The sequence below is a fragment of the Euprymna scolopes genome, chromosome 36 (genome assembly GCF_053919585.1).
Source record: "Euprymna scolopes isolate OS-2025 chromosome 36, ASM5391958v1, whole genome shotgun sequence".
Classification (NCBI taxonomy): domain Eukaryota; kingdom Metazoa; phylum Mollusca; class Cephalopoda; order Sepiida; family Sepiolidae; genus Euprymna; species Euprymna scolopes.
The window spans coordinates 36750367-36777532 of record NC_136517.1 but is presented as its reverse complement, the minus strand read 5'-3'; the positions used below and the strand labels follow the sequence as shown (position 1 = coordinate 36777532).

At 35.4% G+C, this 27166-nt stretch overlaps 2 protein-coding genes and 1 pseudogene across 2 annotated transcripts in view; 2 read left to right on the top strand and 1 right to left on the bottom strand.

The window, feature by feature from the left end:
- Positions 1–6640, bottom strand: part of LOC145260415 (RRP15-like protein) — a 29435-nt gene extending 22795 nt beyond the window's left edge. Inside the window, exon 1 of the mRNA XM_080118397.1 lies at positions 6585–6640. The gene's annotated coding sequence lies outside the window, so the exon portion shown is untranslated. The remainder of the gene's footprint in view (positions 1–6584) is intronic.
- Positions 1390–13349, top strand: LOC145260416 (uncharacterized). Its single transcript, XM_080118398.1, has 2 exons — positions 1390–1540; positions 12035–13349. Exon 2 carries the CDS (start codon positions 12704–12706, stop codon positions 13292–13294), a length of 591 nt encoding a protein of 196 aa, XP_079974524.1. The 5' UTR covers positions 1390–1540; positions 12035–12703; the 3' UTR covers positions 13295–13349.
- Positions 13350–19830: 6481 nt separating this feature from the next.
- On the top strand, positions 19831–19947 carry LOC145260779 (5S ribosomal RNA; annotated as a pseudogene).
- Positions 19948–27166: the final 7219 nt, after the last annotated feature.

Below are 27166 nucleotides of genomic sequence, written 5' to 3'. Positions count from 1 at the left end.
GAACTATGAAAAAAGTGAAAGAGAACATATATCCATAATTGTTTAATTGGAAATGTTTCGATTTAATTAATGAAAACGGGAATTTTTTTTTTTATATTTAATTTTAGGTTAATTTATTATTTCCGGAAGCAATCGTTCGTTCTCCAGTTTAATTTTTTTTTTTTTTTGGGAGGGGGGGGGGGCTGTATTACTGTATTCGAAAAAGTTGTCAAAAAAACAAATATATAACAAATAAATGTTATCAAAGGCAAGATAAGTTACTTTTCTACCAAACTGGATATATTTTTCGTGTTTTTATTCAATGTAACATGTTTATTCAGCTCGAAAACCATACAGTGTTTACCGATGTATTCGAAAATTCAAGATGGCGTCTGATTCTCTCTTTAATACGCTAAGTTTGGGAAAAGATGTTATAAATAAAAAAAAAACGGATAAAATACTGTTAAAAACTCGCTCAATATATGTTACCGTGACATAGGTTTGACATATATTCGGCCGGTTTTAATAGTATTTTGTATAGTTTTTTATTTATAACACCTTTTTCCAAATTTACGGTGTTAAAGAGGGTGTGAGACGCCATCTCGAATTTTCGAATACATCGGTAAACACTGTATGTTTTTCGAGCTGAATAAATGTTACATTGAATAAAAACACAAAAAATATATCCAGTTTGGCAGAAAAGTAACTTATCTTGCCTTTGATAACATTTATTTGTTATATATTTGTTTTTTGACAACTTTTTCGAATCTATGTGTACAGTAATACAAACCCATTTTTTTTTGTTATTCATTCCATGCTTCGGCCAGAGTTTAAAATACTGATTTCTCCCTTGGATTTTAACAGCAAGTGCGCGAAATAAAACGGCGTCTCCGGTTTCGGCGATAAAGTGTAGAAGTACTAATTTCTTTTTTATGCTAATATGATAGTGAAGTCTGTAATTTATGAAAATCATTGGAAAAAAGTAAAAAAAATATTTTTAGCAGCACTCTAGTACAGATCCGTTAAAAACTCAGGAAATTGCTCATAAATAATTGGTGAACAAAATGAAGAGAGAAAAATTAACCACGATTCATAAAATATAAGCAAAACTGTTTCAAACGAAAAGGATTTGTCGTATTTTCGGTAATTAGTTGCAAAGCTACTTTTATCAAACACAAAAAGGCCTTCGTGATTAATTAAACAGTATTTCTTTATACGACTAAATATTTCTCACCCTAGTTTCTTATATAGATTTAATTAAAATGACTTAATTAAAACAATAAATATAAATAAAATGAAACAACTTACTTTTAATTTGTTTGAATAGACACGTGGTTTTGACTATAACCGGTGTTAGACGATTAAATATGCCCCTTTTCATAAAATTCCGGTGAATTCCACATAGAATTTGATTGTGATTCTTTCTTGGGGGCAGGGGAACTTGACTCCAGGATTTTATAAATGCAGTATTCAAAACATAAAATGAGAGATGCAGCAAGTAATTATTATGACAATAATGTCATTTAAAAAAGGATGTGGAGGTCACAGTCTATCTTCTTTTGTAAGATATTTTATTTCACTTGTTTTTTTTTGCTCCAAGACAGTGGCAAAAAATTGGCCCTAATGCATAGAGTAAATCCGCGCTATTTTTTTTTTAAATCGTATTTCCACGTTTAATTAAAGTTTTATGATATGTTTTTTTGGGTTTGTATTACTGTACACATAGATTCGAAAAAGTTATCAAAAAACAAATATATAGCAAATAAATGTTATCAAAGGCAAGATAAGTTACTTTTCTACCAAACTAGATATATTTTTCGTGTTTTTATTCAATGTAACATGTTTATTCAGCTCGAAAACCATACAGTGTTTACCGATGTATGCATTGGAACATTCAAGATGGCGTCTTATTCTCTCTTTAACACGGTAAGTGTGGGAAAAGATGTTAAAAATAAAAAAACCGGATAAAATACTGTTAAAAACTCGCTCAATATATGTTACCGTGACATAGGTTGACATATATTCGGCGGGTTTTTAATAGTATTTTGTATAGTTTTTTTATTTATAACACCCTTTTCCATACTTACGGTGTTAAAGAGGGTGTGAGACGCCATCTTGAATTTTCGAATACATCGGTAAACACTGTATGGTTTTCGAGCTGAATAAATATGTTACATTGAATAAAAACACAAAAAATATATCCAGTTTGGTAGAAAAGTAATTTATCTTGCCTTTGATAACATTTATTTGTTATATATTTGTTTTTTGACAACTTTTTCGAATCTATGTGTACCCGTTTTTTTTTTATTCAATTGTAAGGTTAAAGTACAGAATAGGTACAAAACACCCTCCCCTCCCCATGTTAAGAATGGCTTTTAAAATAATAACGTTATTTCAGCACGGATCACTCTCTGCATGAGTTCCAAAAAAATTAACAAAACAATGACAACAAAGTATACCTCTAAAATTCGATACAAATTTTATTCATTCTTCATTGTAAAAAGGAAATGCCCGATTTGCCTCTGAATAGAGCTGGTAACAACCTCGAAAGGTAATAGTTCTTTTATCTTCATCAGGAACTTTTATCCGGGTACGGCAACGGCACTGTTCGAAGATTGGATTAATTGCAGCCGTTTAAAGGGGGTTGGCATGATGCTTTCTGAGGAAAAGAAGCAAGTCTCGACGAGTCGACATTACAGAAGTTCATAATTAATGTTGATTTGTAGGAAAAGTCATTAATGACTGGTTGATTATTCAAACCTTAAAAAAGTTTCTGGGAGACATATATAATAATAATAACTTAGCCTAATCATTTAGGCTTAAAAATAAAGTCTCAAGGAGACGAAGGAAAGAGACACCCAAATGCCTCTCATCCACTGAGAGTTGAGTTCCGAGTTTCTTCTTTGTCGGCTGCATGTCTGGAACTACCTGAAAAGCAATAATAAAAAAAAAAGCCTGCCAAACACATCGTTGGTGGTTAAAAGCATTGGCCAATTTGATTGGTCTAAACAAAGACAGTGGGTAGCCAAATCAGCCAATAAGGGGCTTGATTATAATTGTAGAATTTCTCACACTCTTCAATATACATGAGATTATGAAAACAATCGCATTTCAAATTTCTCACATGAACATAGCTTTGATAATTTTAATTAGTGAATTATTATCATCTCACAATTCTAAATTTTTACATCTAAGATTTGACTCTATATGTAGTTCTCAAAGGAAATGAGTTTTAGATGTTTTTCATGCACAGGATAGTTGTGTAGTGCTAAGAAGTAGTCTCTAACTTGTAAGAGTGTTAGTCGGTGATCACCAATTTGTCTGTAAGAATGTGGTTCGGTAGGACAACCAATTCATAATCGGGATCTATCACTTTGTAAGACCGAGGTTGCAGGTGCAGGAACCGCTAGAAGTCGAAAGTAGTAGAATATCTGTGGGACCATTAAAGGTAAATTTAACGAGATCTCTGATTAACAGAAAGTTTTCATCAAATCACATCCTCACATACATAAAATAAAAACATGAATAACTCAGGAAACTAACGACACTTGACAAAGAACTCCAGATCGCTATATTGATATGAAATAACATTTATTTACGTGTTTAAGAAATGTTAATTCAAATCGTTCCAACGTTAGTGTTTTTTGCAACGAGTGTTCATTAGGCAGGCTGAGCTAAATGAGTGTTTCTGAAAAGGAGCATGAAGTTTAAGATTAATGATTTTCAGTAACAGATGGACACACACAATTATTTTTTGAGGGTAAAAGAAAGTCATTAAACCATGTAAGTGGGATGTGTGTGTGTGTTCATCACATAAGAGAACAAAAGTCTAAAATAACATTGTTGAAAATTAGATTTAAATTCCCATTCGCTCTGGTGATTTTCCACGATGGGTGTTGAAGGAAAAATGGGTTTGATTTTGTCTGTAGTGTGCGTAAAATCCAGATGAGTGATTTTAAGATCTTCCTTATGATGGAGCTTCTTAGACAAATGGAGAAATCTGCAAAAAACTTTGGTTTTCGCGGGCGATTCTTTATATATGGGTGTTTTGGAATATTCTGGCCTGTTTGTTGTCTGTGTGCAGATGGACAAATTTTGACGGTGTGTTCCTGCACGTTCTTATATACGTGGGCATTAACATGGTGACTACTATGAAAATATCTCTGCAGAAGATTTGTTCTGGCAGTAATGTAGCGGTCTCTACAAGACTCTCCTCCTAGACGAAAAGTCAATCTTAGAAGAAGAAATAAAATATTGCTAGTTAATAGCAGTCCAAAAGAAGAGTGATGTCATCCATTTTTAGGTAGCGCGGTTGCCTGGGTGCGATGTGCAATTTTGAAAGAAATGAGCCACCTGGTCTGTGAGGTGCGTTATGAATGTTTATGTCCATTTGGAGTATACCAAGGAGTTGAGCAAAAGCAGATTGTGGTAGGTAATAATTTCTTGTCATTCCTCTGGTTTGCAGTGATCTGTTGTCGATCTATATAAGTCTGCAAGTGAATCTGCAGAGTCCAAGTACAAGTGAAGAGTATGGACTGGAGAAATCTGAAGAAAACTAATTTGCTTTTTTGCGGGCAAATCGTTATATACAGGTGTTCTGGAATATTCTAGCCTGTTCGTTGTATTACTGAGTGTGGAGCGCAACATAGTTCTTTTATCGCATGTGTCCGTAAGGGCAAATTACAATGTTGCGTTCCTGCATGTTTTCATATATGTGAGTGTTGAAACGGTAATTGCTATGAAAATGTCTCTCCCGAAGATTTGCTCCGGCCATGTGTAGTGGTCGCTATAGTTGCAAGTACGATCTGACCGGTGTGGATGTACACACACTCATACAATTCCGACTGCTATGAGATTTCTTTTTAAGTTGTTTCTGAAACTGGCAATTTCACAATTATATGAGAAATCTTTTTGAGTTAAAATCTAATAAGAAATACACATTTTGTATTAAGAAATACATACTTTAAATATGTAAACATAAGTTTAAGAATAACAAGTTATCTAAAATCGCCGTCTTATTTGGGCCATCTTGGATGACTTTATTTAATGTTTAGATATTTAAAATGTGCATTTCACAATAGATTTTAACTCCAAAAGATTCCTGAAGTAATAATATTATAATATACAAAAATAATAATAAACAAAAAAAATTCTAATGCCTACACAGTTTTTTTTTTTTTTTGCAATAAACTCATGCCATAATTTTACCATGAAATCTGTTCATGGTCTCTTGTTGCTTTTTTTGGGGGGGGGGGCATCTCTCTCTCTCTCTCTCTCTCTCTCTCTCTCTCTCTCTCTCTACATATATATATATATATATATATATATATATATATATATATATATATAACCTTGTGTGTGTGTTTTTTTTTTTTTTTTACAAAGGCATCACCACTTACCAAAACCCAGAGGCCACTAGAGGATAAGGGTTAAAGAGTGTACAGTAGACAATTGGACATTAAAGTAATCGTTAGTAATGGAAATTCGGTAATTTTTTTAACTCATATGGAATGGCTCATCAAAAACTTGTTTACGTTAGACTTGAAGAACAGTCTCTACCAAACTACTCTGTCAATATATATATATATATTGATATATAGTGGATTCAGACCTGTGTGGAACAAATTCGATTTGGTTCTTAGTTGGTAAAAACAGCTGCTAAGGGGTAGTTACAGCCACATATGTGACCTACTTTACGATGTAAAAATACATAAACATGTTTTCGTATTCAAACTAAAACTACTAGCTTTGCATTAGTTTTGTCTCTCTCTCTCTCTCTCTCTCTCTCTCTCTCTCTCTCTCTCTCGCTCTCTTCCCAAAACTGGTTAGCTGGTAGTCAGTAAAAAAAAGTCTTCTTGTTAAATGTTGTTTGTAGACAAAATGTTTGCAGTAAAATAAAATTATTAAAAGGCCATCTTGTTATTCTTGTTAATGCAACAACGGTGAGAAACATAACAAGAGAAATATAATAATTTAGAACTTGAGAGGCATAAGTCGACTTAAAATGCTCCTCTACACATGCGCAAATATACATTTATACTGCATTAATTTTTAAAGTTTTGATAGCCATCTGTCCTTGTGTCATATGATACCGAATACTGCTGGAGAGCTAAATGTTTTGGTTCAATTCTAACTGATGACATCCAAGTCATTTACATATTTTGTTTACTTTTGGAATCACTACTATATATTGGGTAAAATATAAGAATCAATATTGAAGTCGCATTAAATAATAAATATGTAATCTGAATGAATTAAAATATCATATTTAAGCATTTTTTTTACGACTGGGCAACGCCAGATGGTGTGCTAGTGTATGTTTAGAATGTAGAAGAAGAGTTTGTCAAGATAATTTTAAACTTTCTTTTCCTTACGAAATGTGATAGATTAGAAATTAATGTGCACGATGAGCGAGCATAGAAAAGTTATTGAGCTGGTATAAGCTATTGTTGTGTTGTGTATTATAAAGGGGATTGTATGTGTGATCATCTAATCAGATTTAATGTTGTGTGATCGTCTAGTGGTCCAGTATATTAAAGGATATGTTCATATGCCGTTGTGTGTGTGTGTGTGTGTACGTGTGGTACATGTATTTTTCAACATACCTTTGCGCGTCGTTGATGTTGGTCCATCTGAATTCATCTCGTCTTGGAGGGGAGACTGATACCTGTTTTGAGGACAAAGATTCATTTCACTCCAAACGATGAATTGGTTTTATAGTTTTTATTTCACTTTCCAGATGTCTCGCAGAAGGACGGAAAGTGAATCTCTGGCTTACATAGTTTCTTCTAGGTCTTATTTCTACACAGGTCAGTGTCCCCCCCCAGTGAAGGGGAGGAAACATCTGTGAAGCCGTCCGTCGCCTTCTAAGTCCAAATCAAATCTCAACGATTCAGCTAACCTGATCACGTGACTCACATGCAATCCAATCAGCTGATCCTGACTTCTGATCAACGTGTCTACAATCTAATTTACACCCCCTTCTCTCTCTCTCTCGATCCATTCTCTAACATTCTTTCTATCCTTATTTTCAAAAAAATGTACACATTTTTAAATTCTAGTACATTTTTTCTATATCTACAGAACCACACAGCTAAGAAAGATCAGGCTAAAAAAAACTCCTTTAGTCAGCCCTTTCCAACTGACTTCACAATTATTATTATTTATTTTATTTTATTTTATTTTTTATTAGATCAGACCCTCTCTGATCTTCTTGGCATTTACTTTTTGAGTGTAGGGTATTCCTCCCCTGATCCACGTCAGCTGCTTTATCCAGCCACCCTTATGCTGTAAACTAGAGGTCTCACTTTACCTCTTTCGAAATTGACGACTCATTCCATCCAAAAGTGCCCTGATCGTATCCTTTGCCAGGTTGTTCTATTAAGTATGGCTTTGTTTTCATTTTGTAACTATCTTATCTTTTCCAGGACATCTCAAAGCTCATAATTAATCTTCGTGGTTGGCTTCCAAATTTTAAGATATACCTTTCATCACACTGATTGACTTGGATTTCCTTGCTGTGACTCTTGGAACTCTGATGAAGATTTAGAGAATATCACCCTTAACTAATTAACTCCCAACCTTGCGCCATGATTCCTATTTGCGCCTAATTTCCAAGATCCAGCAGAGATATCCCGCATTCATGCATCTCTAAAAAAAAATATAAGGTTATATCTTCTTACGACCTACGATATATTTTACTTTTCTTTCACCTCATTAAGCAATATGTGATGTGCCTATGGTACTGGCTCTTATAGGTCTTTGGTACCCTTAAGGATTCTCATATCCTCTCCACGCCTATCTCTAATTAATTGAGCCAAGTCTTACCTCCTGCTTCGAATCGTCACATGCGACCAGCTTTTTTTTTTCAATCACTCAATTCCACAGGGTCCATTTTATTTTCCAAACGGGGCATCTCTAATGCTTACCCAGCAAGTTACTCTTCTTGGGAAAAAAATATTTATGGACTTTTAAAAAAATACAAAAAGAAAATTATTGAAAAAAGAAAATCTCTCTTTTGGCTTATCACATCTGTAAAAACTTCTCCAAAATACCCGTTTATGTAATTGCTATTTTTGTCCCACTCTAAAATTCTTATCAGTATCATCTTATTTTTCCTAAATCATTCAATTCTGATGTATATACTTAATAATGACTATGCATCCGGAGAAAAATCCCACGAAAAAAAACAACACAAAAAAAATTCTACGACCATTTCGAAAATTAGAATAAATATCGACTGAACCTTTGACTCTTCCAAAACTTAAGAACTAGTTGACCCCTTATTCAACCCAGTAGTGTGTCTTTTTTTATTTCTTACACTGCTTAAATCTTATTTCTTTCTCTTTTTCCCAATTTTATTATTATTATTACTATCATTATTAATTAATTAACAACATGTTCTTACTTTTAAATTAATCATTATTTCAATAAACCCCACAAGGCAAAGATTCACTCCTCCATTCTGCGAAAAAAAAAAATACATGTCAAAGAACAAGAAAATCCTGCACAATACCGATTCGAGAAAACATCAATTATATAAAAAATAAAAATAAAAATAAATTCTTATAAGCATTCACAAAGTCTCATCTCACCCAGAATAAAATTTCAAATAACAAAACACAGAGTCGTGGAAACCCAAAATTGTCCACGTCAACAAATTCTGAGGTCGGCTGCATCACCTTTACTACCTCACAGAATATCAAAAATAAAAAAAATCACAGTCGTTTACAAAAAAATACAAAGACATTTACAATTAAAATGTATAGTCGTTTCCAAAAACAAAAACAAAAACAAAACACGACTCACTTATAAACTTCCAGACAATCCTTCACAAAACAAAAGTTCAAATCGAAACTAAAAGTGTCCACGTTACCCAATTCTAGGTTTTTGGTTTTTTTTTAAAGATCACGTGACTCACAGCTGATCCTGACTTCTGGTCAACGTGTCTACAATCTAATTTACACCCCCCCTCTCTCTCTCACGATCCATTCTCTAACATTTCTTTATTTGTTCATGCAGGCCAGAACACGACCCTGTCTCAGTAGAAACCACCTAATTGTGCATATTTTATGACTGACACCATATCACAAATATTGCTTGACAGATACTCTCCGTTGGCAACCTGCCAGTGTCACTGATTTTACTGGAAGCCGTAAACCACTCCTCTATCCCAATGCATGATCAAATTTCTCATTTCTTGAACTTGCATGGGTTTTCACAATAGCTGATTCATTTAGTACTTAAACTGATTAATAATCGGTAGTACTGCACTTGGCTACAGTTAGTGTATCTATTGGTGATAGTAACATTTTGGAAAAGTGCCAAGAACGGCTCTAACAATTTATATTAATAATTAAATTGGCAAATGAAAAGATGATTATAAACTATGGATGCTATGAATGGGTCATGAGTCAGTGGGAATCTATATATCTATAAAAGTGAACCTGTCTGTCTGTCTGTCTGTGTACATTTCTCTATGCAATAACTCTGTCAATTTTAAGTCTACAGACTCGAAATTTGATATACAGGGTACTGAGATTTGGAGAAATCTTTGTAATTCGTTTTCGTCCAGAAATTTGGCTGTTAAGGGGTCAAAGTTCAATGATTTGACCTTTGAGTAATTTACCAAACTCCTCCACCAATTTTGGGTCTAAACAATTGAAATGTTAGATATAGGTTCCTTGGACATGGATCTAACTTAATAACTTGGTTTGAGCCCAAAACAATAAATGTTAAGGGGTCATAATAGGGGTCAAAGTTAAAAAAAACTTTGACCTCTGCGGTCTCTACCAAATTACTCAGACAATTTCTGGTCTAAACTTTGTAAATTTTACATAAAGGGTATTCAGAGATAGGGAAAGCTTTTTAATCGGTTTGGGTTGAACATTTTTAGTTACCAATATATAAATGTATGTATGTATGTATGTATGTTTGCATGTCTGCCTAAAACTTTCAACAGAGGTGACGGATTTTTACAAGATCAGTACCGTTTTGAAGTTCGGCCTTTCAGACGACAAATATCGAAAAATTGGCTAAAAACATTCATATATTCACCTTCAACTGGGCACTTATCTACAGGGTAGCGGGTCACTTTTTTCGCCGATATTTTTGAAAGTCATCCTCTCTTTTCGATTGTCTAGCCTTAATTTAAACCTACATCACTTCTGGTTTGATGGTGGTCGTAACAGCAAAGACATTAGATTTTGTCCCCGTTCTTTTCTTCCTTTGCGGTACGGGTTCGAGCCTGCCTTCCTACTACCACTTTTTTTTTTTTTTTGCTCAACATACACTTTCAAACACCCGGGCAACGCCAGGCTGAAATGCTAGTTTGGGAATAAAATGAGAAACAAACAAAATGCGTTTAAATCAACAATTTTACAGAAATGTAAAATATATTTTGAAAGGCCCAAATTTGTTGAGAAGTTTTAAAGTTCTTGAATAAGAAGTAGAAAAAAAAGCATCAGAAGGTTCACTTCAAAGTTTTGTTGTGTGTGTGTGTGTGTGTGTGTGTGTGTGTGTGTGTGTGTGTGTGTGTGTGTGTGTGTGTTTCAGCATGGGCATCCCAGTCTTCTAAGATGGGTGTTATTGACGTTGAGAGTTGAGGCATGATGTATCATAGGTGTTTCTTCCAGAAGAAATCGGAATTTCTGTTCACCAAGCCGCAGTTTTATAAGTTTATAGAATTTTATGCCAGATTGTTTGAAGTTTGAAATGATTTTCCAATGAATAAATTGGAAAATATTGTAGTTCACAGTTGTGAAAACCGACTTGATGAAGAGAGCTAATCTTAAAGTGTAGAAAAAAAAGGGTAGCAATTAAAGCCATTTGCTGTTTAGCATCTGTCCGAATCGCATCTAAAAAATCTGACGCCAAAAATGCTGTGAAAGAAGTGGAAAGGAAAGAAGAAAGAATAAGTTGAATGAACAAAGAAAGAAAAGAGGTAGGTTATTATGCTCGTTCATCTCGAACACCGATTTCTAATCTACCACAAATTATTATTCCTGTGTGTGTGTGTGTGTGTGTGTGTGTGTGTGTGTGTGTGTGTGTGTGTGTGTGTGTGTGTGTGTGTGTGAGAGTTTACTTCCTGGGTAGCTGAGTTCACAGTCTTCCAGTCTTCTATGATGGGTGTTGGAGAGTAGAGGTGTGTCACGGATGTTTTCTGTGAAAACTAATTTGCTTTTGAAGTGATGACGAGAATGAATCCAAATAAAACGGAAAAAGAAAGAGGATAAGTGGTTCAAACCATTTGCTTTTTAGTGCTTGTCCAAATTGTATCTCGATGTACAAATCCGACACCAAAAATGCCATGGAAAAAATGAAAAATAAAATAGAAGAAAGGGTAAACTTAATGAACAAATAAAGAAAAGGGATAGCTTATTATGTGTGTTCATCTCGTCTTTCTAATCTACCATAAGTCAACAGAAAGCGTTCAATGAAATGAAGGAAAAACTAACAAAGACCTCCTTACTTGCACATCCTATCCCTGATGTGCAGTTTTCACTGGTTGTTGATGTGTAGTAGATGAAATAGCAACAAACATAAGCAGGGGTGAATTTTGAACACACTTCATTCCTGGCTTGTCCAATCAGAAGCCTGCTCTCAGTCATGTGACCGAGTTTATAATAGGTTTAGCCGGCAACACACTCTCCCTCTTTCTTCCTAGATCTTAGACTGACAACAACTCCATGTGAAACGGACCTGTCGGCCCCACCTTCTCTCTTAGGACTCAACAGAACTCACCCAGCCTTCAGGCTCAGGGTTTGAATAATACGTGAATACAAACAAGGCAACATGGCTACTTCTACACACTTTTCTTTCTCATGCTACAGGACTGTCTCTAAATCATTCATGATGCACATTTCCCTTACTACTATAGACACAAACATACATGAACTCTTCTCTCTTTCAACAGGCCGGTATAATCATCAACATCTCTACACAGAAACTGTTACCACAACTAACCCGTTTCCTTATTCTTACTAACGAAGATAATCAATAAAGCTATTTATTAAATGTTAGAATAAGACTTCTTTTCTGGTCTTCATCTTTTCAGATGCATCAGGTGCTGCTGAAAGTGCAGTGTTGCAACAACTAACACTTGGGAGGTGACGGTGAAGTGGTTAACAACACAAACTGACAACCTGGGTGTGTCGAGTTTGAATCCAGTTCATTCCACAGAAAGACTTTTACTTAGGGATATTGACAATCTTCACATGGTCCATCTTGTAAGTAGTTGATGTCTTTCTAAGAAGAATTCTAACAAGAAAGATAGTAAGGAAACAAATGCCAACAATAATCATCTGACGAAATGAATAAAAGATGCTCAACAACATAAAACAAGAAAAACTATAACCTCCCAAAAATCAAAGAACAAAAAGAAATTTTTGTAAACTAAGTTCCTCGTTTTGTTCTTTCTAACTACTACATTTACAAAAAACTTTTTTCCCCTGTTGGCTTGCTCCCTGTAGCAGTCATGGTGTTTCAATATTTTTTATATAAGTGAAGGGTATGATTAAAAAAATTAAAAGGTTCAACAGGATGGAATGATAAAATTGTCACCCTAGAAAAGACGACATGATTCCATTTCTGTTTGATAAAAACCAGTTTTCTTTTTTTGCTGCAGACCATCTACTAGTTGATTAGTTGTGTACAAATCCCAAGAGTGATAGGAGCCTTCTATCATGATTGACAGTGACACAATGTTCAACAAGCGAGATCAGAGATGTACAACATTTACTACTCATGCTTTTTACCGATCCAAGTTATGATAACAGGACCATTGCCAGCGCCCTCAAAATGCAAATCCGGATGGTTTAATGCTCAAGGGAACAGCTCAACAAAGTTTCCAGCCACAGTTATGGTCTTTGGTGTCGTTTCAAGTGAGGGCCACATCATGCCACCTCACATCTTCGAAGTCAATTTGAAAGTCAACATCAAAGTGTACCTGGATGTGCTGAAGAGTGTAGTGATCCTCTGGTGCAATCAGGTGGCCATTGCCAAACCCTGGGTGTGGCAGCAGGACTTGGCACCAGGTCACAAGTCCAAAGAGACCCAGGCTTGGCTTCACAAGGAGTGCTGCGACTTTTCCTTCTCTCACTGGCCCCCTCTCCTTCCCCAACCTGAACCCACTAGACTACTTCATTTGGTCAAGAACATCACCAACATGACCTCTCACAACACCAAAGTCAGCCTGATCACTGCCATCCGCCAAGTCTTTGCCGAGCTCCCATTAGCACTCGTGGAAAAGGCATGCTCCCAGTTCCGGACCCATATCAAGGCGATGATTGAGGCTGACAGTGGCTACATTGAATAGATGTTAGCTCTCAAGTTACCTGAATTGATTTTTTCAATAAAAGTTTTAAAATAAAGCTCTAGTGTTGTTTTCTTTAGGGTGACAAATTCCTCATACCACCCTGTACTTATAGACACTAGCGATAGGAACTGACCAATCAAATGGAGCAACATTCTGTTAGTAACCAATCAGAAACTAGAATTGTCCCATAAAACTATTGAATCTTTCAGCATTACAACACATAATTTTTTAATGTCCATGCGAGAAAGATCTTTGCTCTTTGTGAGAAAGATCTTTGCAAAGCTTTATGGTCTGAGACTTAACAGCTACCAGCCAAAAACTCCTTTTCATCTCCAGGACTTGTACAGAATAGCTATCCACTGGAAACTCTTCTGAAATTGAACATGGCTTTCAATTCAAAAGGTTATGGGCCGAGTATGCTTCCACTACTTCCAAGACTTTATTTTCTCTCTTGGAGAGCAGTCCGTCTGTGGAGATGTGGTCGTACGAGGACCAATCAACTTCCAGAGCATGTTAATTTCAACCAACCTGAACCATTTAGGAATCCTAGCAGTTATCAGACAGTTTCCTGAAAGCAACGAAGAAAGACCACTCCTTTCCTCATTTCTTCTGCATTTGTCCATGGGACAGCCAAGCAAGGACAATTTGTACGGGGAGAAATACAGCTAGGAAAAAAATGACAACCCACAAACTTTCTTACTTAATTCCTTTCTTCAACTTCACACTGCTATAACCTGCATCTACCTACACCTAACGGTGTAGGTTGATTAAATAAATACTTTTTGCTGTTGTTTATAAAAAACGTTTTGTTTTCCTTTTGTTTGATGTTTGTGTCGTAACAAATAACAGACGAGGCTAAGATAAGTAATAAGAGAAATTTCAAGGTCTTTCAAATAAAATGAGTGGAGATTGATTCTCAAAATAGAAAAAGGATCCAAAAGAAGATGTCAAAAGAAATAACTGTCGTCGAGAGTAGAAAAGTATTCAACAGTGAATTAATGTGTTCTGTATAAATAAATTCACAACACCCCTTTTCACTGACGCCATAATTCACACCACATTTTAATTTCACTGTTCTCTCAGCTTCAAATACTACGTCAGGCCTCAATCTAGCGTGTGCACACAGCTCACTTTTCTCAAAAACTTACTCTTGTTTTCTTTCTTTTTTCTTCTTCATAATGATGTAAGGAGGAGTCGTAGCCTCCCAAAGAGAAAATATGTCCTGTTTCGGTAACTGTTCAAATCCGTGTGTTGTCGCTCGGTTTAAACGCAAAATTTAAGCAATGTAAAGTCACACATTATAGAAAACATTTTTTTTTAATGAATTTAAATAAATATTAATATTTCTTTTTGAGTATCCTATCGCACAAAAGTACACCAAGAACTTCCATTGCAAAAACACTGGAAGAATGCACCAACCAAGTGTGTCAAGTATTTTCTGGGTGAATTCACCCAGGACTATATAGATAAGGAAGGGTCTATAGATTGGTTAAAAAGAGGATCGCTCCACTGTGATCAAGAGAGGATTATAATGGTTGCCCAAGGCCAAAGATTGATGACCAATGTTTTTAAGAAGATGATGGGTCTCAGCAATAACAACAAATATACAGTTTTGGCATTGTCCACTGATTACAAAGAGACATAAACAGACTCGACACAAAAATGTGGAAAATGCTGACATTGTACAAAATAACATGCCAGTGTCTATCCAGGCTGTATCTGCCCAGAGGAGCAGAGGGTATTGGTCTCTCAGAAATTGACCATCAGCATCATGCCACTATTGCAAGCATTGGACAATATCTGATGAGCTCTCAACATCCAAATCTCAAAATGATGCACCAACATCACGAAACTGGCCAAATATTTTGGACAAGACCGTCTTACAAATGAGACAGAATCAGAAAACAAGCCTGCTACAGAAATAGACCAAAAAGAGTCACCAAAAATACCTCGCTACACCACAAAAATATACTAAAACTTTCTTTGCAAAAAACAAAAAGAATGAGCCAACCAACACTGTGTCAAGTATTTTCTGGATGAATTTACCCAGGATTATATGGATAAGGACCATTCAACAGACTAGCTCCACTATGATCGGGAGAGCATTATAATGGCTGCTCAAGGCCAAAGATTGATGACCAATGCTTTTAAGAAGAGGATGGGTTTCAGCAATGACAATAAATTAAGGTTCTGTTTCACACAAAAGTAGAGAGCATGAGGCACCTGACATCCAGTTGTAAGATTCTACTATACAATGCGACACCATGGAGTGTGTATCTCTATTAGACCATCTTTAAGAAATTGAATTTAGAATATAGAAGCAATCTATCTATTTATCTATCTATTGTTAAAATAATTTATATTGGAAGTTATTTTTTCTTTCTTTTTTTTTTTTTTTACATAGGCATCACCACATTATCAAGGCCCAGAAGCCACTCGAGGATAGGGGTTAAAGAGTGTACAGTAGTCAATTGGACAATATAGTAATCGTTAGTCATGGAAATTCGGCATATTTGCTAACTTAAGTGGAACGGCTCATCAAGAACTTGTTTACATTGGACTTGAACACAACCATATTATAGTCAGCTGGAAAGCAGGAAAACGGAAGACAGTTCCACAGGTGTGCAGTTCTAAGAAAGGAGCTTTGTTCATGGAATCTGCGTTTAGGTTTAGGCACAGATAAAAAGTGGGGGAATTGTTGATAGTGTTTTTAGCTAGACGAGTGTTTCTTGTGAAAGTATGGCGAGGGGGGGACAATAGATTGAAGCTCAGTCGAGCACTTGCCATGAAAATAATGATAAAGCAAAGATAAACTCGCAACATCTCTTCTGTGAGAATGAGGTTGCAGGGAAGAGAAAAGGGCATCTTCTATGAGGCTACGAAGTCTATTTTGAACTCTTTCAAGGCAGGATAAGTCCTTTCTAGCAGCTCTGACCCAGTTGTGGCAACAGTACTCTATCCTTGGATGCACCTGGATCTTATATAGATAGAGAATTTCATCAGCAGTGAGATATCTACAGGATCAATAGAAGGATCCCATCATTTTTCCAACGGCCTTGGCAATAGATTTGATGTATTGTTTAGAGAATCAATTGGTCAAAATGTAACAATGGGTTTTAGCTGAAGATGTTTACATAAATTAGCTAAGTTAAAAATAAACAAAATGACCTTCAACAGTTGGGTACATAACAGAGGTCGCACGTTAGGAGACGTGTGCTTCTGATGATGATGTAACGGAACTGACAGGTTGAGAGGTCAAGAAGATTAGATTGGAGAGTTTGTGCTTGGTCACAAAAGTGAGCAGATGTGCTTCAAAGCCAGGAAGTGGGGCTGGAAGGAACAAGCATGTAGACACGCAATGCAGACACCTTGTGAATACCATTAAGACAGCTGAAATAAATTTATATTTTAAAGATATAAAGAAAAACAGGTGTCTCAATTGGTTATGGTGTTGGTCGTTGCATGTTTCATCACAGAGCCCAGCAGTGAAGACAGAAGAACTCCTGCATAAAGAAAAGGTAGGAAGCATCTTATTCTTATCATCTTCTAATAAAATATATCATCATCTCCAAACCCTAAATTGAAGCCCAGACAAGCACCTGCCATGAAAATAATGATAGAGTTGTAGGAAAGAGATAAGGGCATCACCTACCAGCTTTTGAAGTCGGTTTTGAACTCCAAGGCAGTATAGGGTGCTCTGAGCATCTCCGGACCAGATGTGGCAACAGCACTTCATCCTAGGACATATTTGGTTCTAATACAAGTAGAGGATTGCATTTGCAGTGAAATCTCTACTGGAGCAGTAAAAGGATTCAACTATTTTTCCAGCAACCTTGGCAACAGATTTGATGTATGTGCTCCATTTCAGATCAAGAATGAAGGTCAGACCCAGAAGTTTGTTAAAACAAGGTGCTTCTCCAAGATAGGCCCGATGGGAGTCAGAGCATTGATGATGGAAACAGAGAAGCTTGGTTTCAGATGGATTAAAATCAAGCAGCCACCTTTTTCCCTATGGCACCACATGCTTAAGCTCAGAAAAGAGAGAATCACAGAAATCCTGGTCATTTCCAGCTTTTGAAGTTTTACCAATTAATTAATACTTATTGATATATTAGTCATAACGTATCATTTATTAATACGTTAGCCTTTTGAATTCAACTATTTATTGTATAAGAAAAATATTAACTCAGTGGGCAAATAAATGCATAAATAATTTTGTAAATATCAAAATCTAACAACAAAAAAATAACAGCAAAAAGACGTTCATTTTTAGTGCTTTTGATCTTTTATCGATCTTGAATGTGTGCACAAAATGATGACATCACCAGTTTTGCGTAGAGAATTAGTCCTTATATTTTAAGTTTGGAACTAAATATATGTATACATTTATTTACCAGCAATGCTTCAAGCAAACTACCTTTCCCTTGTATATACATATATATATATATATATATATATATTGCAATAATGACAGGAAGACACATTTGGTGTTCATGATTAAAAGTAGAAAATGAAAAAAAAAAAATTTTTCCCCCCACTTTTAATCATGAACATCAAAACGGGTCTTCCTGCCATGATTGCAATAATGAAATTTTGTACCCTGCATAACATTATGAAATATATAGATACATATAAAGGTAGTTTGCTTGAAGCATTGCTAGTAAATAAATATGGAGGAGTATAAGAAGGCTATAGCAATGCAGGGTGTTGTGGGTATGCGTTGCATGTTCGGCGACATAAATTAATGAAAGTAGATGCGATACTATAAAGTGGACCTGAGGTGGACTCGAGTCACTAAGTGCTGAGAAGGGGGGGGCAATAGACAAGGGAATAAGAAATGTCCTACAATAAACAATAAAATAGGAAGTAGCAAACAATGAATTTAGATCAAGCCTGCAGATTTGAAAATGACGATAGAAACCCACAAAATAGATAAAACAGAAAAAACACAATGGCTCAATTACATTTACACATTTATTGTACACTGACAAACATTTAAAGAACAACACAACATAGTACAATGGAGACAGTTCAATAAGACTTAGCGGCTGGTGGTGGAATAAGGCCTTAGAGCTCCCCTCGTGGTGGAAAAAGGTTCTCCTCTCCTTGAGAGGGAAAATCAACACATCTGCCCGTGACCAAAAGTAAAAGACACAAGGAATATATAAGGGGCAGATTACTCCTCCCCGGTGTCCTCTAATTTTTAGTCCCCTACAGGCAGCTTCCGGTAGCTGGAGTGGGGGTGACTTCAGATACCGACACAGAGAGTCAGTTGACAACTAGATGCTCTTTACGGTGGATGGGAGTTGATTGCGACAACAGTTGGACAGTATTTAGAGTTGACTGCAAAACAGAAACAGAGATGAATTGCGACTGACAAATGAACGTGACATTGATAAAACGGGTAGAAGACACATACACACTCACAAGTTCAACGGTCAAATATATGTGAAACAGTAACGTTTGTGTTTTTCCTTTCTTTGTTCCACGACTTATTATATTTCTACTTTGTGAAACCACGTGTGTTCCTATCTACAGTCGCCAGCGAGAAAATGACGATCCGGCCATAAGAAGAATAGTTGAACGAAAAATACCATGACACACGACATTGGGAGTCGGCGATCTCTCGGGGCCACACACGTCTGGTCACATAGATACCGAGTTTACTTATATACAACTGTAGACTTTATTTAAAACGAGAAAGAATATTTAGACATTTTTTTTACAGACAATAGCTTTTGTGAAAAATGCACATGACATATGCATGTGTGTGTACGTGTATATTGTTGATCTTTGTTGATCAGGTATGAACTGAGATTAATTCTCCTGTTTAACATTATTACTGAGGTAATTCATGGTTGTCGAGTTTGTTTGTTCCTGATTTGCAATGTTTGGGCTTACCTCAATAAAGCTGGGATGTACGCAAAAGTTCATTGCATTACAGCATTGGTTTGTGTGTGTAAGACACACTTGGAATGCATCGCGCACACGTCCTGTCGTGTGTAACTCAAGAAAAAGAAAGAAAAAAAAATGGAAAAAGAGAGAGAAGGGGAGATTAGTGTTGCCACCTGTCTGCCAGAGACAAAGTCAAAAGGGCGATAATTGCATATTCTTTCCCTGTTACAATTTGTATCTGTGTGTTCACGTTGCATAAAGCTATTTGGTACACTAGTTTTCAACTGGTATATCTCTATAAGGAAACCAGCTGTTGAATTGATATGATGTTTGAAAAAAAATGGACAAACGAAAGAAGGTCTTGTAGAGTTTGTTTTTTATATATCCATTTATTTTCCAAAATCAATCACAAATACAAATCATTAAAATTGACTTACTCTTTGAAATAACCGGAGTGGTGGAAGTCTTTGATATTTCAAGAATATAATCTCTTTTTAAAAAAGAAAGGGCCTAAAAAATGTCATTACACGACCTCCTGTCATTTGTCCAATTTTGTTTATACATTATATCACTTTAACACCAGGTTACTTGCATTGCTATAGCCTTCTTATACTCCACCACACACACACACATATATATATATATACGGCATAATCACGTTGACACACCGGTTCTCGTCAGATCACCGAAGTTAAGCAACGTTGAGCCTGGCTAATACTAGATGGGTGACCATTTGGGAATTCTAGGCGCTGTATGTGCTCTCCGCTTATCTCGGCATTGTTTCCAGTTGTCTTGTACCTCAACTTGCCACTGGTATGCAACAATGTTGACTCAGGAGAGGCGTGGTTGGAGATTGCGCAACTCTTGCCACACAAATTTCACGTGCAGGCACCCTTACAGTGGGTATCCATAGTCTGTCAAGACTGAAGGAAGCCTTTAAATATATATGTTTATCATGTACAACTTAACATTTTGTTGATAACATCAGATGGAAATCGCATCTGACGAGTTGATGAGAGGAAAATTTCCATAAAAACATAAAACCATAGAATTGTCATCCCATTAATGAAACAGCTGTAATGAAGAGATCCAAGGTGAAATCAAAAAATGTTATATAAAAGAAAAAATGAATTTCAACAAAATCTTGTACTATATATGCTCTGCCCCTATAAAATAGATCCATTGAGCTTTACTAGAAATTAACGGCGCTTCAGTTTTTATCATAACAGTCTCAACCCATTGAATGAAAACGGTATACATTGAAATTAACAATATTTCAAAGTTCACTACGAACCTAACTGGCTTGCCTCTTCTAGTGATATCCGTACAGGGTTGAAATAAATTTATAAGGCTGGGCTAAATTTGTGTTGGAGTTTATCTTTTAAACCATTATATCTTTAGTAAATGCTAAGTTAAATATATCAATTTGGGAAATAGTATTTTAAAATATTTTTTAAAGTTTTATACAATTAAATAAGTGTTTGATTTTTTCATTAAAAAGCTAGTGGCATTAATACATATAATATATAGAGAAAAATTAAATTGGATTTTTGCTGCTTATTCAGATTGCCACTTATGGCGATAAACAAAAAATGAAGAGGAACTTTTATTGTGTACTTACTTGTCACAGAATGAAAGTGTTATATTCCAAAAATCACGAAAATCAATCAAATTAATTAAAAAAATTTTTTTTTTATTATTTAAAAAAAAAATTATTTTTTACTCACGTTCACCTGTAACAAGGCATATCACCACTTGGACATATGCCTTCTTACAGGTGAACGTGAGTAAAAAATAAAAAAAAACTTTTAAATAATAACAAAAATAAAAAATAATTAATTTGACATAAGGGAATACTATTTGGGATCATGCCTAGAAAAGATTAGCAAGATGTTGATTTACATTACATTTAAACTTCTGCATATCAGTAGAGGTCAGGGAAGTAGGTAGCAGGAAGGGAATTCCAAAGTCTAGCTATTTGAAGAAAGAAACTATTAGAGTAAGAAATTTTCTGGCATTTAGGAACCTCAACAGTGAAGGGGTGAGATTTTGTTGCTAAGCAGGTGTGTCGGAGATATGTATGTCGAGGGGGCACAAGTGCAATGCGGTCATTAGAGCACATTCCATTAAAATATTTGTAAAACAGGCACAGAGATGCAACATTGTGGTGATCGTACAGGGGTTAGAGCTTAGTTGACAAAGCGGGACCTATTATTAGGAAAATAAAATGAAACAATAATTAAGACAAATGGCTGGCCTAGAAATAAATTAGAATTTTAGAGAGGGGACAATAGAAAATTACGTAACCGGGTATTTTTAGAGTTTTTCGGAGGTGATAAGATAAAAGAGATAAATTTTCATTTTGATTTCTGCTTTTTTTTTTTTTTTTTGATGCCCATAAACATTTTTTGCAAGAAGTGTAGCTTGCCAGGAAACAGCATTAGAGATGCCCCTGTTAGGAAAATATAAATGGGTCCTACGATATTGGGTGCTTATAAAGCATACTGCAAGTAACGGCACCAAGCAGAATTATAAGTCTCAGCTCAATAAATTAAAAAGGCAGGCGTTGAAGGATACAAGAATTCCTTAGGGTACCAGAGTCAGTACCAAGAGCAAATCACATATAGCATTAAAAAGGGATAAAAAGTAAAATATACCGTAAGTATGTAGGAAGAAAAGATATAACCTTATATTTTATTAGAGATGTATGAATGCAGGATTTCACTGCTGGAATCTTGGATGCTTTGATGAAAAAAAGAGAAAAATCACAGAAATCTGGGCCATAGTTAGAATTCAGTGCACAAATAAGAATTTTGGTGCAAGGGATGGGGTTATTTAGTTAAGGGTGATGTTTTCTAAGTCTTTATTGAAGTTCCAAGAGTCCAAACAAAGAAATCCGAGCGAATCAGTGTGATGAAAAGGTATATCTTAATAATTAGAATCCAACCACAAAGATTTAGGTAAATGAGCTTTGATGTATGTCCCAAAAGAAATAAAATAGTTAGAAAATGAGACAAAGCTCTAATTAGTAGAACACCCAGGTGAAAGAAAGGTTTAGGACACTTTTGGATGAAAGAATCGTCGATTTCGTGAAGAGGTAAAATGAGACCTCAGTTTACGGCATAAGGGTGGCTGGATGAAGCAGCTGATATGAATCATAGGAGGTATAGGTATACCCTACACCCAAAAAGTAAAATGTCAGGAAGATCAGAGAGAGACTCTGATGTAAAAAAAATAATTATGAAGTCAGTTGGAAAAGGACTGACTAAAGAAGTTGTGTTTTTTTTATGGGGTCTGATCTTTCTTAGCCAAGTGGTTGTATAGATATAGAGAAAAAATGTACTAGAATTTAAAGATGCATAGATTTTTTTGAAAAATGGGAAGGATAGGGAAGGATAGGGATGTTACAGGAAAAAGGGCTTTCCCTTTCCATGTAAATAAAAACATTAGATAAGTGAAAATGAAATTAGGATAAGCCGAGACTCGAACCTTGTAAGCAAGGTTAAGAAATAGAATGTTAGAAATCAGAATGTTAAAAAGGTCTATTGTTAAATTCTATTATAAATAATTAGATATTGTTTATATTGTAAAAAGAATTGAGTGTTCATTCCTTTATAAAACTAAATACTAAAAATGTCAGCTAAAAATAATGGACAATACAAATTAAAAATGTATTGTTAAAAAATAGGTTAGGTTAAAAAATAGGTTAGTTGAGAATTCTTTGTTGTCAAAAGTGTGTGAGGAAAAACGTGAATTGGTCATGTTTTGGAAACACACTTCTGACGTCATAGCAAAAGGGGGATTCTCAATATAGGAGCTAGAGTTAGTCAGATCAGGAGAGTTGAACAGAACAGTTGAGTCTGCTAGTCAGAGAGAGAGAGAGTTGGAGTCAGGGTCCTTTGGAAGCGAAGGAAAGAACATTAAACTATGTAGATCCCATATGTGAATTCCTGACATCATCATCATTCGACCGGTCCAATGAATAACCCTTCCAAGAATATTTATCTCTCCTCCTCTCTATATGTGTTACAAGAAATATAAGAACTGTGCATCTATCACCCTATGACCCTCTCTCCTCGCTAATATATGTTATGAGAATCCACAGAACTGTATGTCTCTCCCCCTCATCATTGTTATATATGTGCCTCCTATGCAACAGTATCATCAACAAATATACTCATCTCGGACACAATATCATCAGGGAGGTCGTCTACGAATATCAGGAATAATAGTGATCCAAGAAAAATCAATTTGCTTGCTGCAAGCGAAACATGTAACTGTGGCATGGAAATGATGCAACACTCATGGAACATCCCTAATGGATTTTGTTCAAAGTGTGTGTTATATTAATAAATTATTATTTTGTTTTAAATTATACGTTTCTGTTATTTTTCCGACACTTAAAAAAAAAAGAAAAAGAAGACAATAGAGATCCAAGTCGATTGTCTGCCCTTGTCAGTCTCGTTTTGATTCTACTATGGCTGCTAATTTTTCTACCTCATCGACAGCAAGCACAATTTTCAGTGCTTGTTCAGATTGGCACTTATGACAGCATTTAAAAGTAAAGAAAATACAGAAATCAAATTTTATTCTGTTTCACTGAGGGTGAAAAAAAAAATCATCTAGGACAAGGACAGACACATAGAAACTGTCAAAACAATCACTGATTAACTCCCTTATTAGTTTCTCTAGAAAAACATGACTTCGTCTGTCATTTATCGGTTAAAAACGATAAATTTATTTTTTCGTAAATAATAAAAAAAGACTACTTGATCAATTTTTGCGATTTTCCGATAATTTAGCAGAGAAGCCAACAAACCTGTTAAGTTTTGAGACATTGTGTTGAACAAAGATGGCGGCGTAGTTCAGATCAGTAACCAAGAATCAAATGTGGTCCGTGGCGTAGTTAACCTCTTAAGTTTTGAGATATTGTGTTGAACAAAGATGGCGCCGTAGTTCAGATCAGTAACCAAGATGACGGCGTAGTTCAGATCAGTAACCAAGATAGCAGCGTATTTCAGATCAGTAACCAAGATGGCGGCGAAGAATTAAATGTGGTCCGTGACGTAGTAAACGGTGAACTGATTGAATCCAAAATTCAACAATTTTATAATAATTTCGGGACGTTTTCATTGGTTGTTTAGCACAGCCGTTGGTTATAAAAATGATTGGTGAATCCATTCGTCTCATACCCCCATTACAAGTCAAAAACTCTTTACAAAACCATATACGAAAAATAAATACATACAAGAAATAAATGTTACCGTAGCCAATAAAAATTCATTTTATATATACTTGGCTCATTTGTTTTGGTTTTCAAGTAGTTTTTATTGCTCTTTATTTAATCTAAAAATTCAGTTTTTCCGAGTGGATTTGAAAGAGAAAAAAAAAAAAAAAATGGCAGCATCTTCTTTGGAAGAAGGAAGCCTCGTTTTGAATTTTTTTTTTGGTATTTTTTACGAGAGTACACAGCGTACTATAAACACCCTAACCTCCCCATGTGTTGGAAATTCATCTTGTTTGCAGATAAATTCGACGCAAAAGTAACTAACCTGAAAAAAATAACAGCATGAAATAAAAAGGTGGGGGTGGGGGATAAAGAATAAAATATAAAGGTCTTGTTTTAAAACGAAGAATAGATTTTATTCACAATAAAATCAGTTGCAAAATTTTCCCTTTGCAGGCATTAAATTTAAAAAACCCCAAGGTAACATATAACGAAAAAAATAACACTGGTTCATATAATGAAGATGCCGTATCCATGAACGAATACAATAATATGATGCAAAATAGTATCTCCTAATCACACTCTCATATGTAGTAAATTTTAGGAGCTTACTCACAAATTGAAAGCCAGTCAGGCACGTGCCTTTTTCTTTTTTTTTTCTCGTTTAAAGTCCTTTTAGAATTTTCTCTCCTCCATTTGCGAGCAAACCGTAGACACGCAGATGGATTTCAGAAGCATGCCGCGTCGCATGTCCGGGGTATTCTTACCGGGTTTTCTTCTTTGTAGGAGGCTCCAAAATTCCTTGTCACGTAAAATAAGGTCTTTTTTAAAATAATTACACTCCTTCAAAATATGTGCAAAAACGTAGCCACGTAGATATTTTTCAGAAGCATGCCTCGTCGCATGCCCAGGCTATTCTTGCTGGGTTTTCTTCTTTGAAGGAGGCTCCAAAATTCCTTGTTTGCGGTGGGCAATGGACACGTCCACTCTCCACGTCACTGGAACCAAAAAAGAGGCCGAGATTCGCACTGGGCTCGTGACGTCATCACGGAGCTAGCATTTCCCTTTTCTTCCAATTAAAGGGAGTTTCGTACAAACCCAAAATGTACGAACTAAGAATCATAAAGGGTATGAAATACAAAAAATCAAATACAAGAACGAGATAAAAAATAATAAATGTAAACAGGGATGCACTATTATTGGTACAAAAAAAATTCCAACACATGTTAAGAACGGCTTTTGAGATTGGGGATGTTTATTCCTAAAGTCGTTCTTAACATGGGAGGGGGATGTTTATTCTTAAAGCCATTCTTAACATGGGGAGGTTGCAAGTGTTTATTCCTGAAACTGTTGTTAACATAGGTAGGTTGAGGGTGTTTATTCTGAGAGCCGTTCTTAACATGGGGAGGTTGGGGGTGTTTGTTTCTGAAGCCGTTTTTAACATGGGGAGGTTAGGGTGTTTATACTATGCTGGGTACTCTCATAAACCCCCCCCCCCAAAAAAAAAAACACCTCAAAAAATTCAAAGCACCTGTAAACCTTAAATTCAAAACGAGGTTTCCTTCTTCCAAAAGATGCTGCCATTTTTATTCTCTCTCTCTCTCTCTCTCTCTCTCTCTCTCTCTCTCTCTCTCTCTCTCTTTCAAATCCACTCGGAAAAATTGAATTTTTGAGATTAAATAAAGAGCAATAAAAACTACTTGAAAACCAAAACAAATGAGCCAAGTAGATATAAAATTAACATTTATTTTTTGTATATATTGTTTTTTGTTTTTTTTTTTACATAGGCATCACCACATTATCAAGGCCCAGAGGCCACTCAAGGATAAGGGTTAAAGAGTGTACAGTAGAAATTGGTCAATATAGTAATCATTAGTAATGAAAATTTGGTAAATTTGATAACTTATGTGGAACGGCTCATCAAGAACTTATTTACTTTAGACTTGAACACAACCATATTGTAGTCAGCCGGAAAGCAGGAAAACGGAAGACAATTCCACAGGCGTGCAGTTCTAAGAAAGAAGCTTTGTTCATGGAATCTACGTTTAGGTTTAGGCACAGATAAAGAGTGGGGGAAATTATTGATAGTGTTTACAGCTAGACGAGTGTTTCTTGGGAAAGTTTGGCGAGGGGGGACCATAGATTGAAGCTCAGTTGAACACTTTCCATGAAAATAACGATACATCAGAGACAAACTCGCAACATCACTTCTGTGAGATAGAGGTTGCAAGGAGGATTTATTTTTCGTGTAGTTGTTTGTTAGCTTCTCTGCTAAATACCCGATTTTTGGAATATAAAATCTTCATTCCGTGACAATTAGGTACAATATAAAAGTTTTTCTTAATTTGTGTTTATCGTTGTAAGTGCCAATCAAATTGTCTTGAAAAAAAAATAACTTGATCAAATTACGGGATTTTTGGAACATTTCATCTTTGTTTTCCATGATTGGTACATACATCATACAGACTTTTCTGTGCTTTCTTTACTTTTAATTACTGCCATGAGTGCCAATTTGAATAAGAATCGTGTTTTTAGCATAAAGTAATTTAGAGGAAAAGGAGTTTCTTTGGGATTTTTGGTTTTTATTTAAATATATCAGCTTTTCAGGTTTAAAATTATTTAGAATTAATATTCTTTTTGGATTTCATATGAAATTTCAACATTTTTTTGGTTTTTATGAAGAATGCAACTTAAAATTCTGATGTACGTACCCGTCACACAACGGAAATGTTATATTCTGAAAATTACGT

What these genes read in the sequence shown, in the direction of transcription:
- LOC145260416 (XM_080118398.1), top strand. Translation starts at nt 12,704, where the DNA reads ATGTACAACATTTACTACTCATGCTTTTTACCGATCCAAGTTATGATA.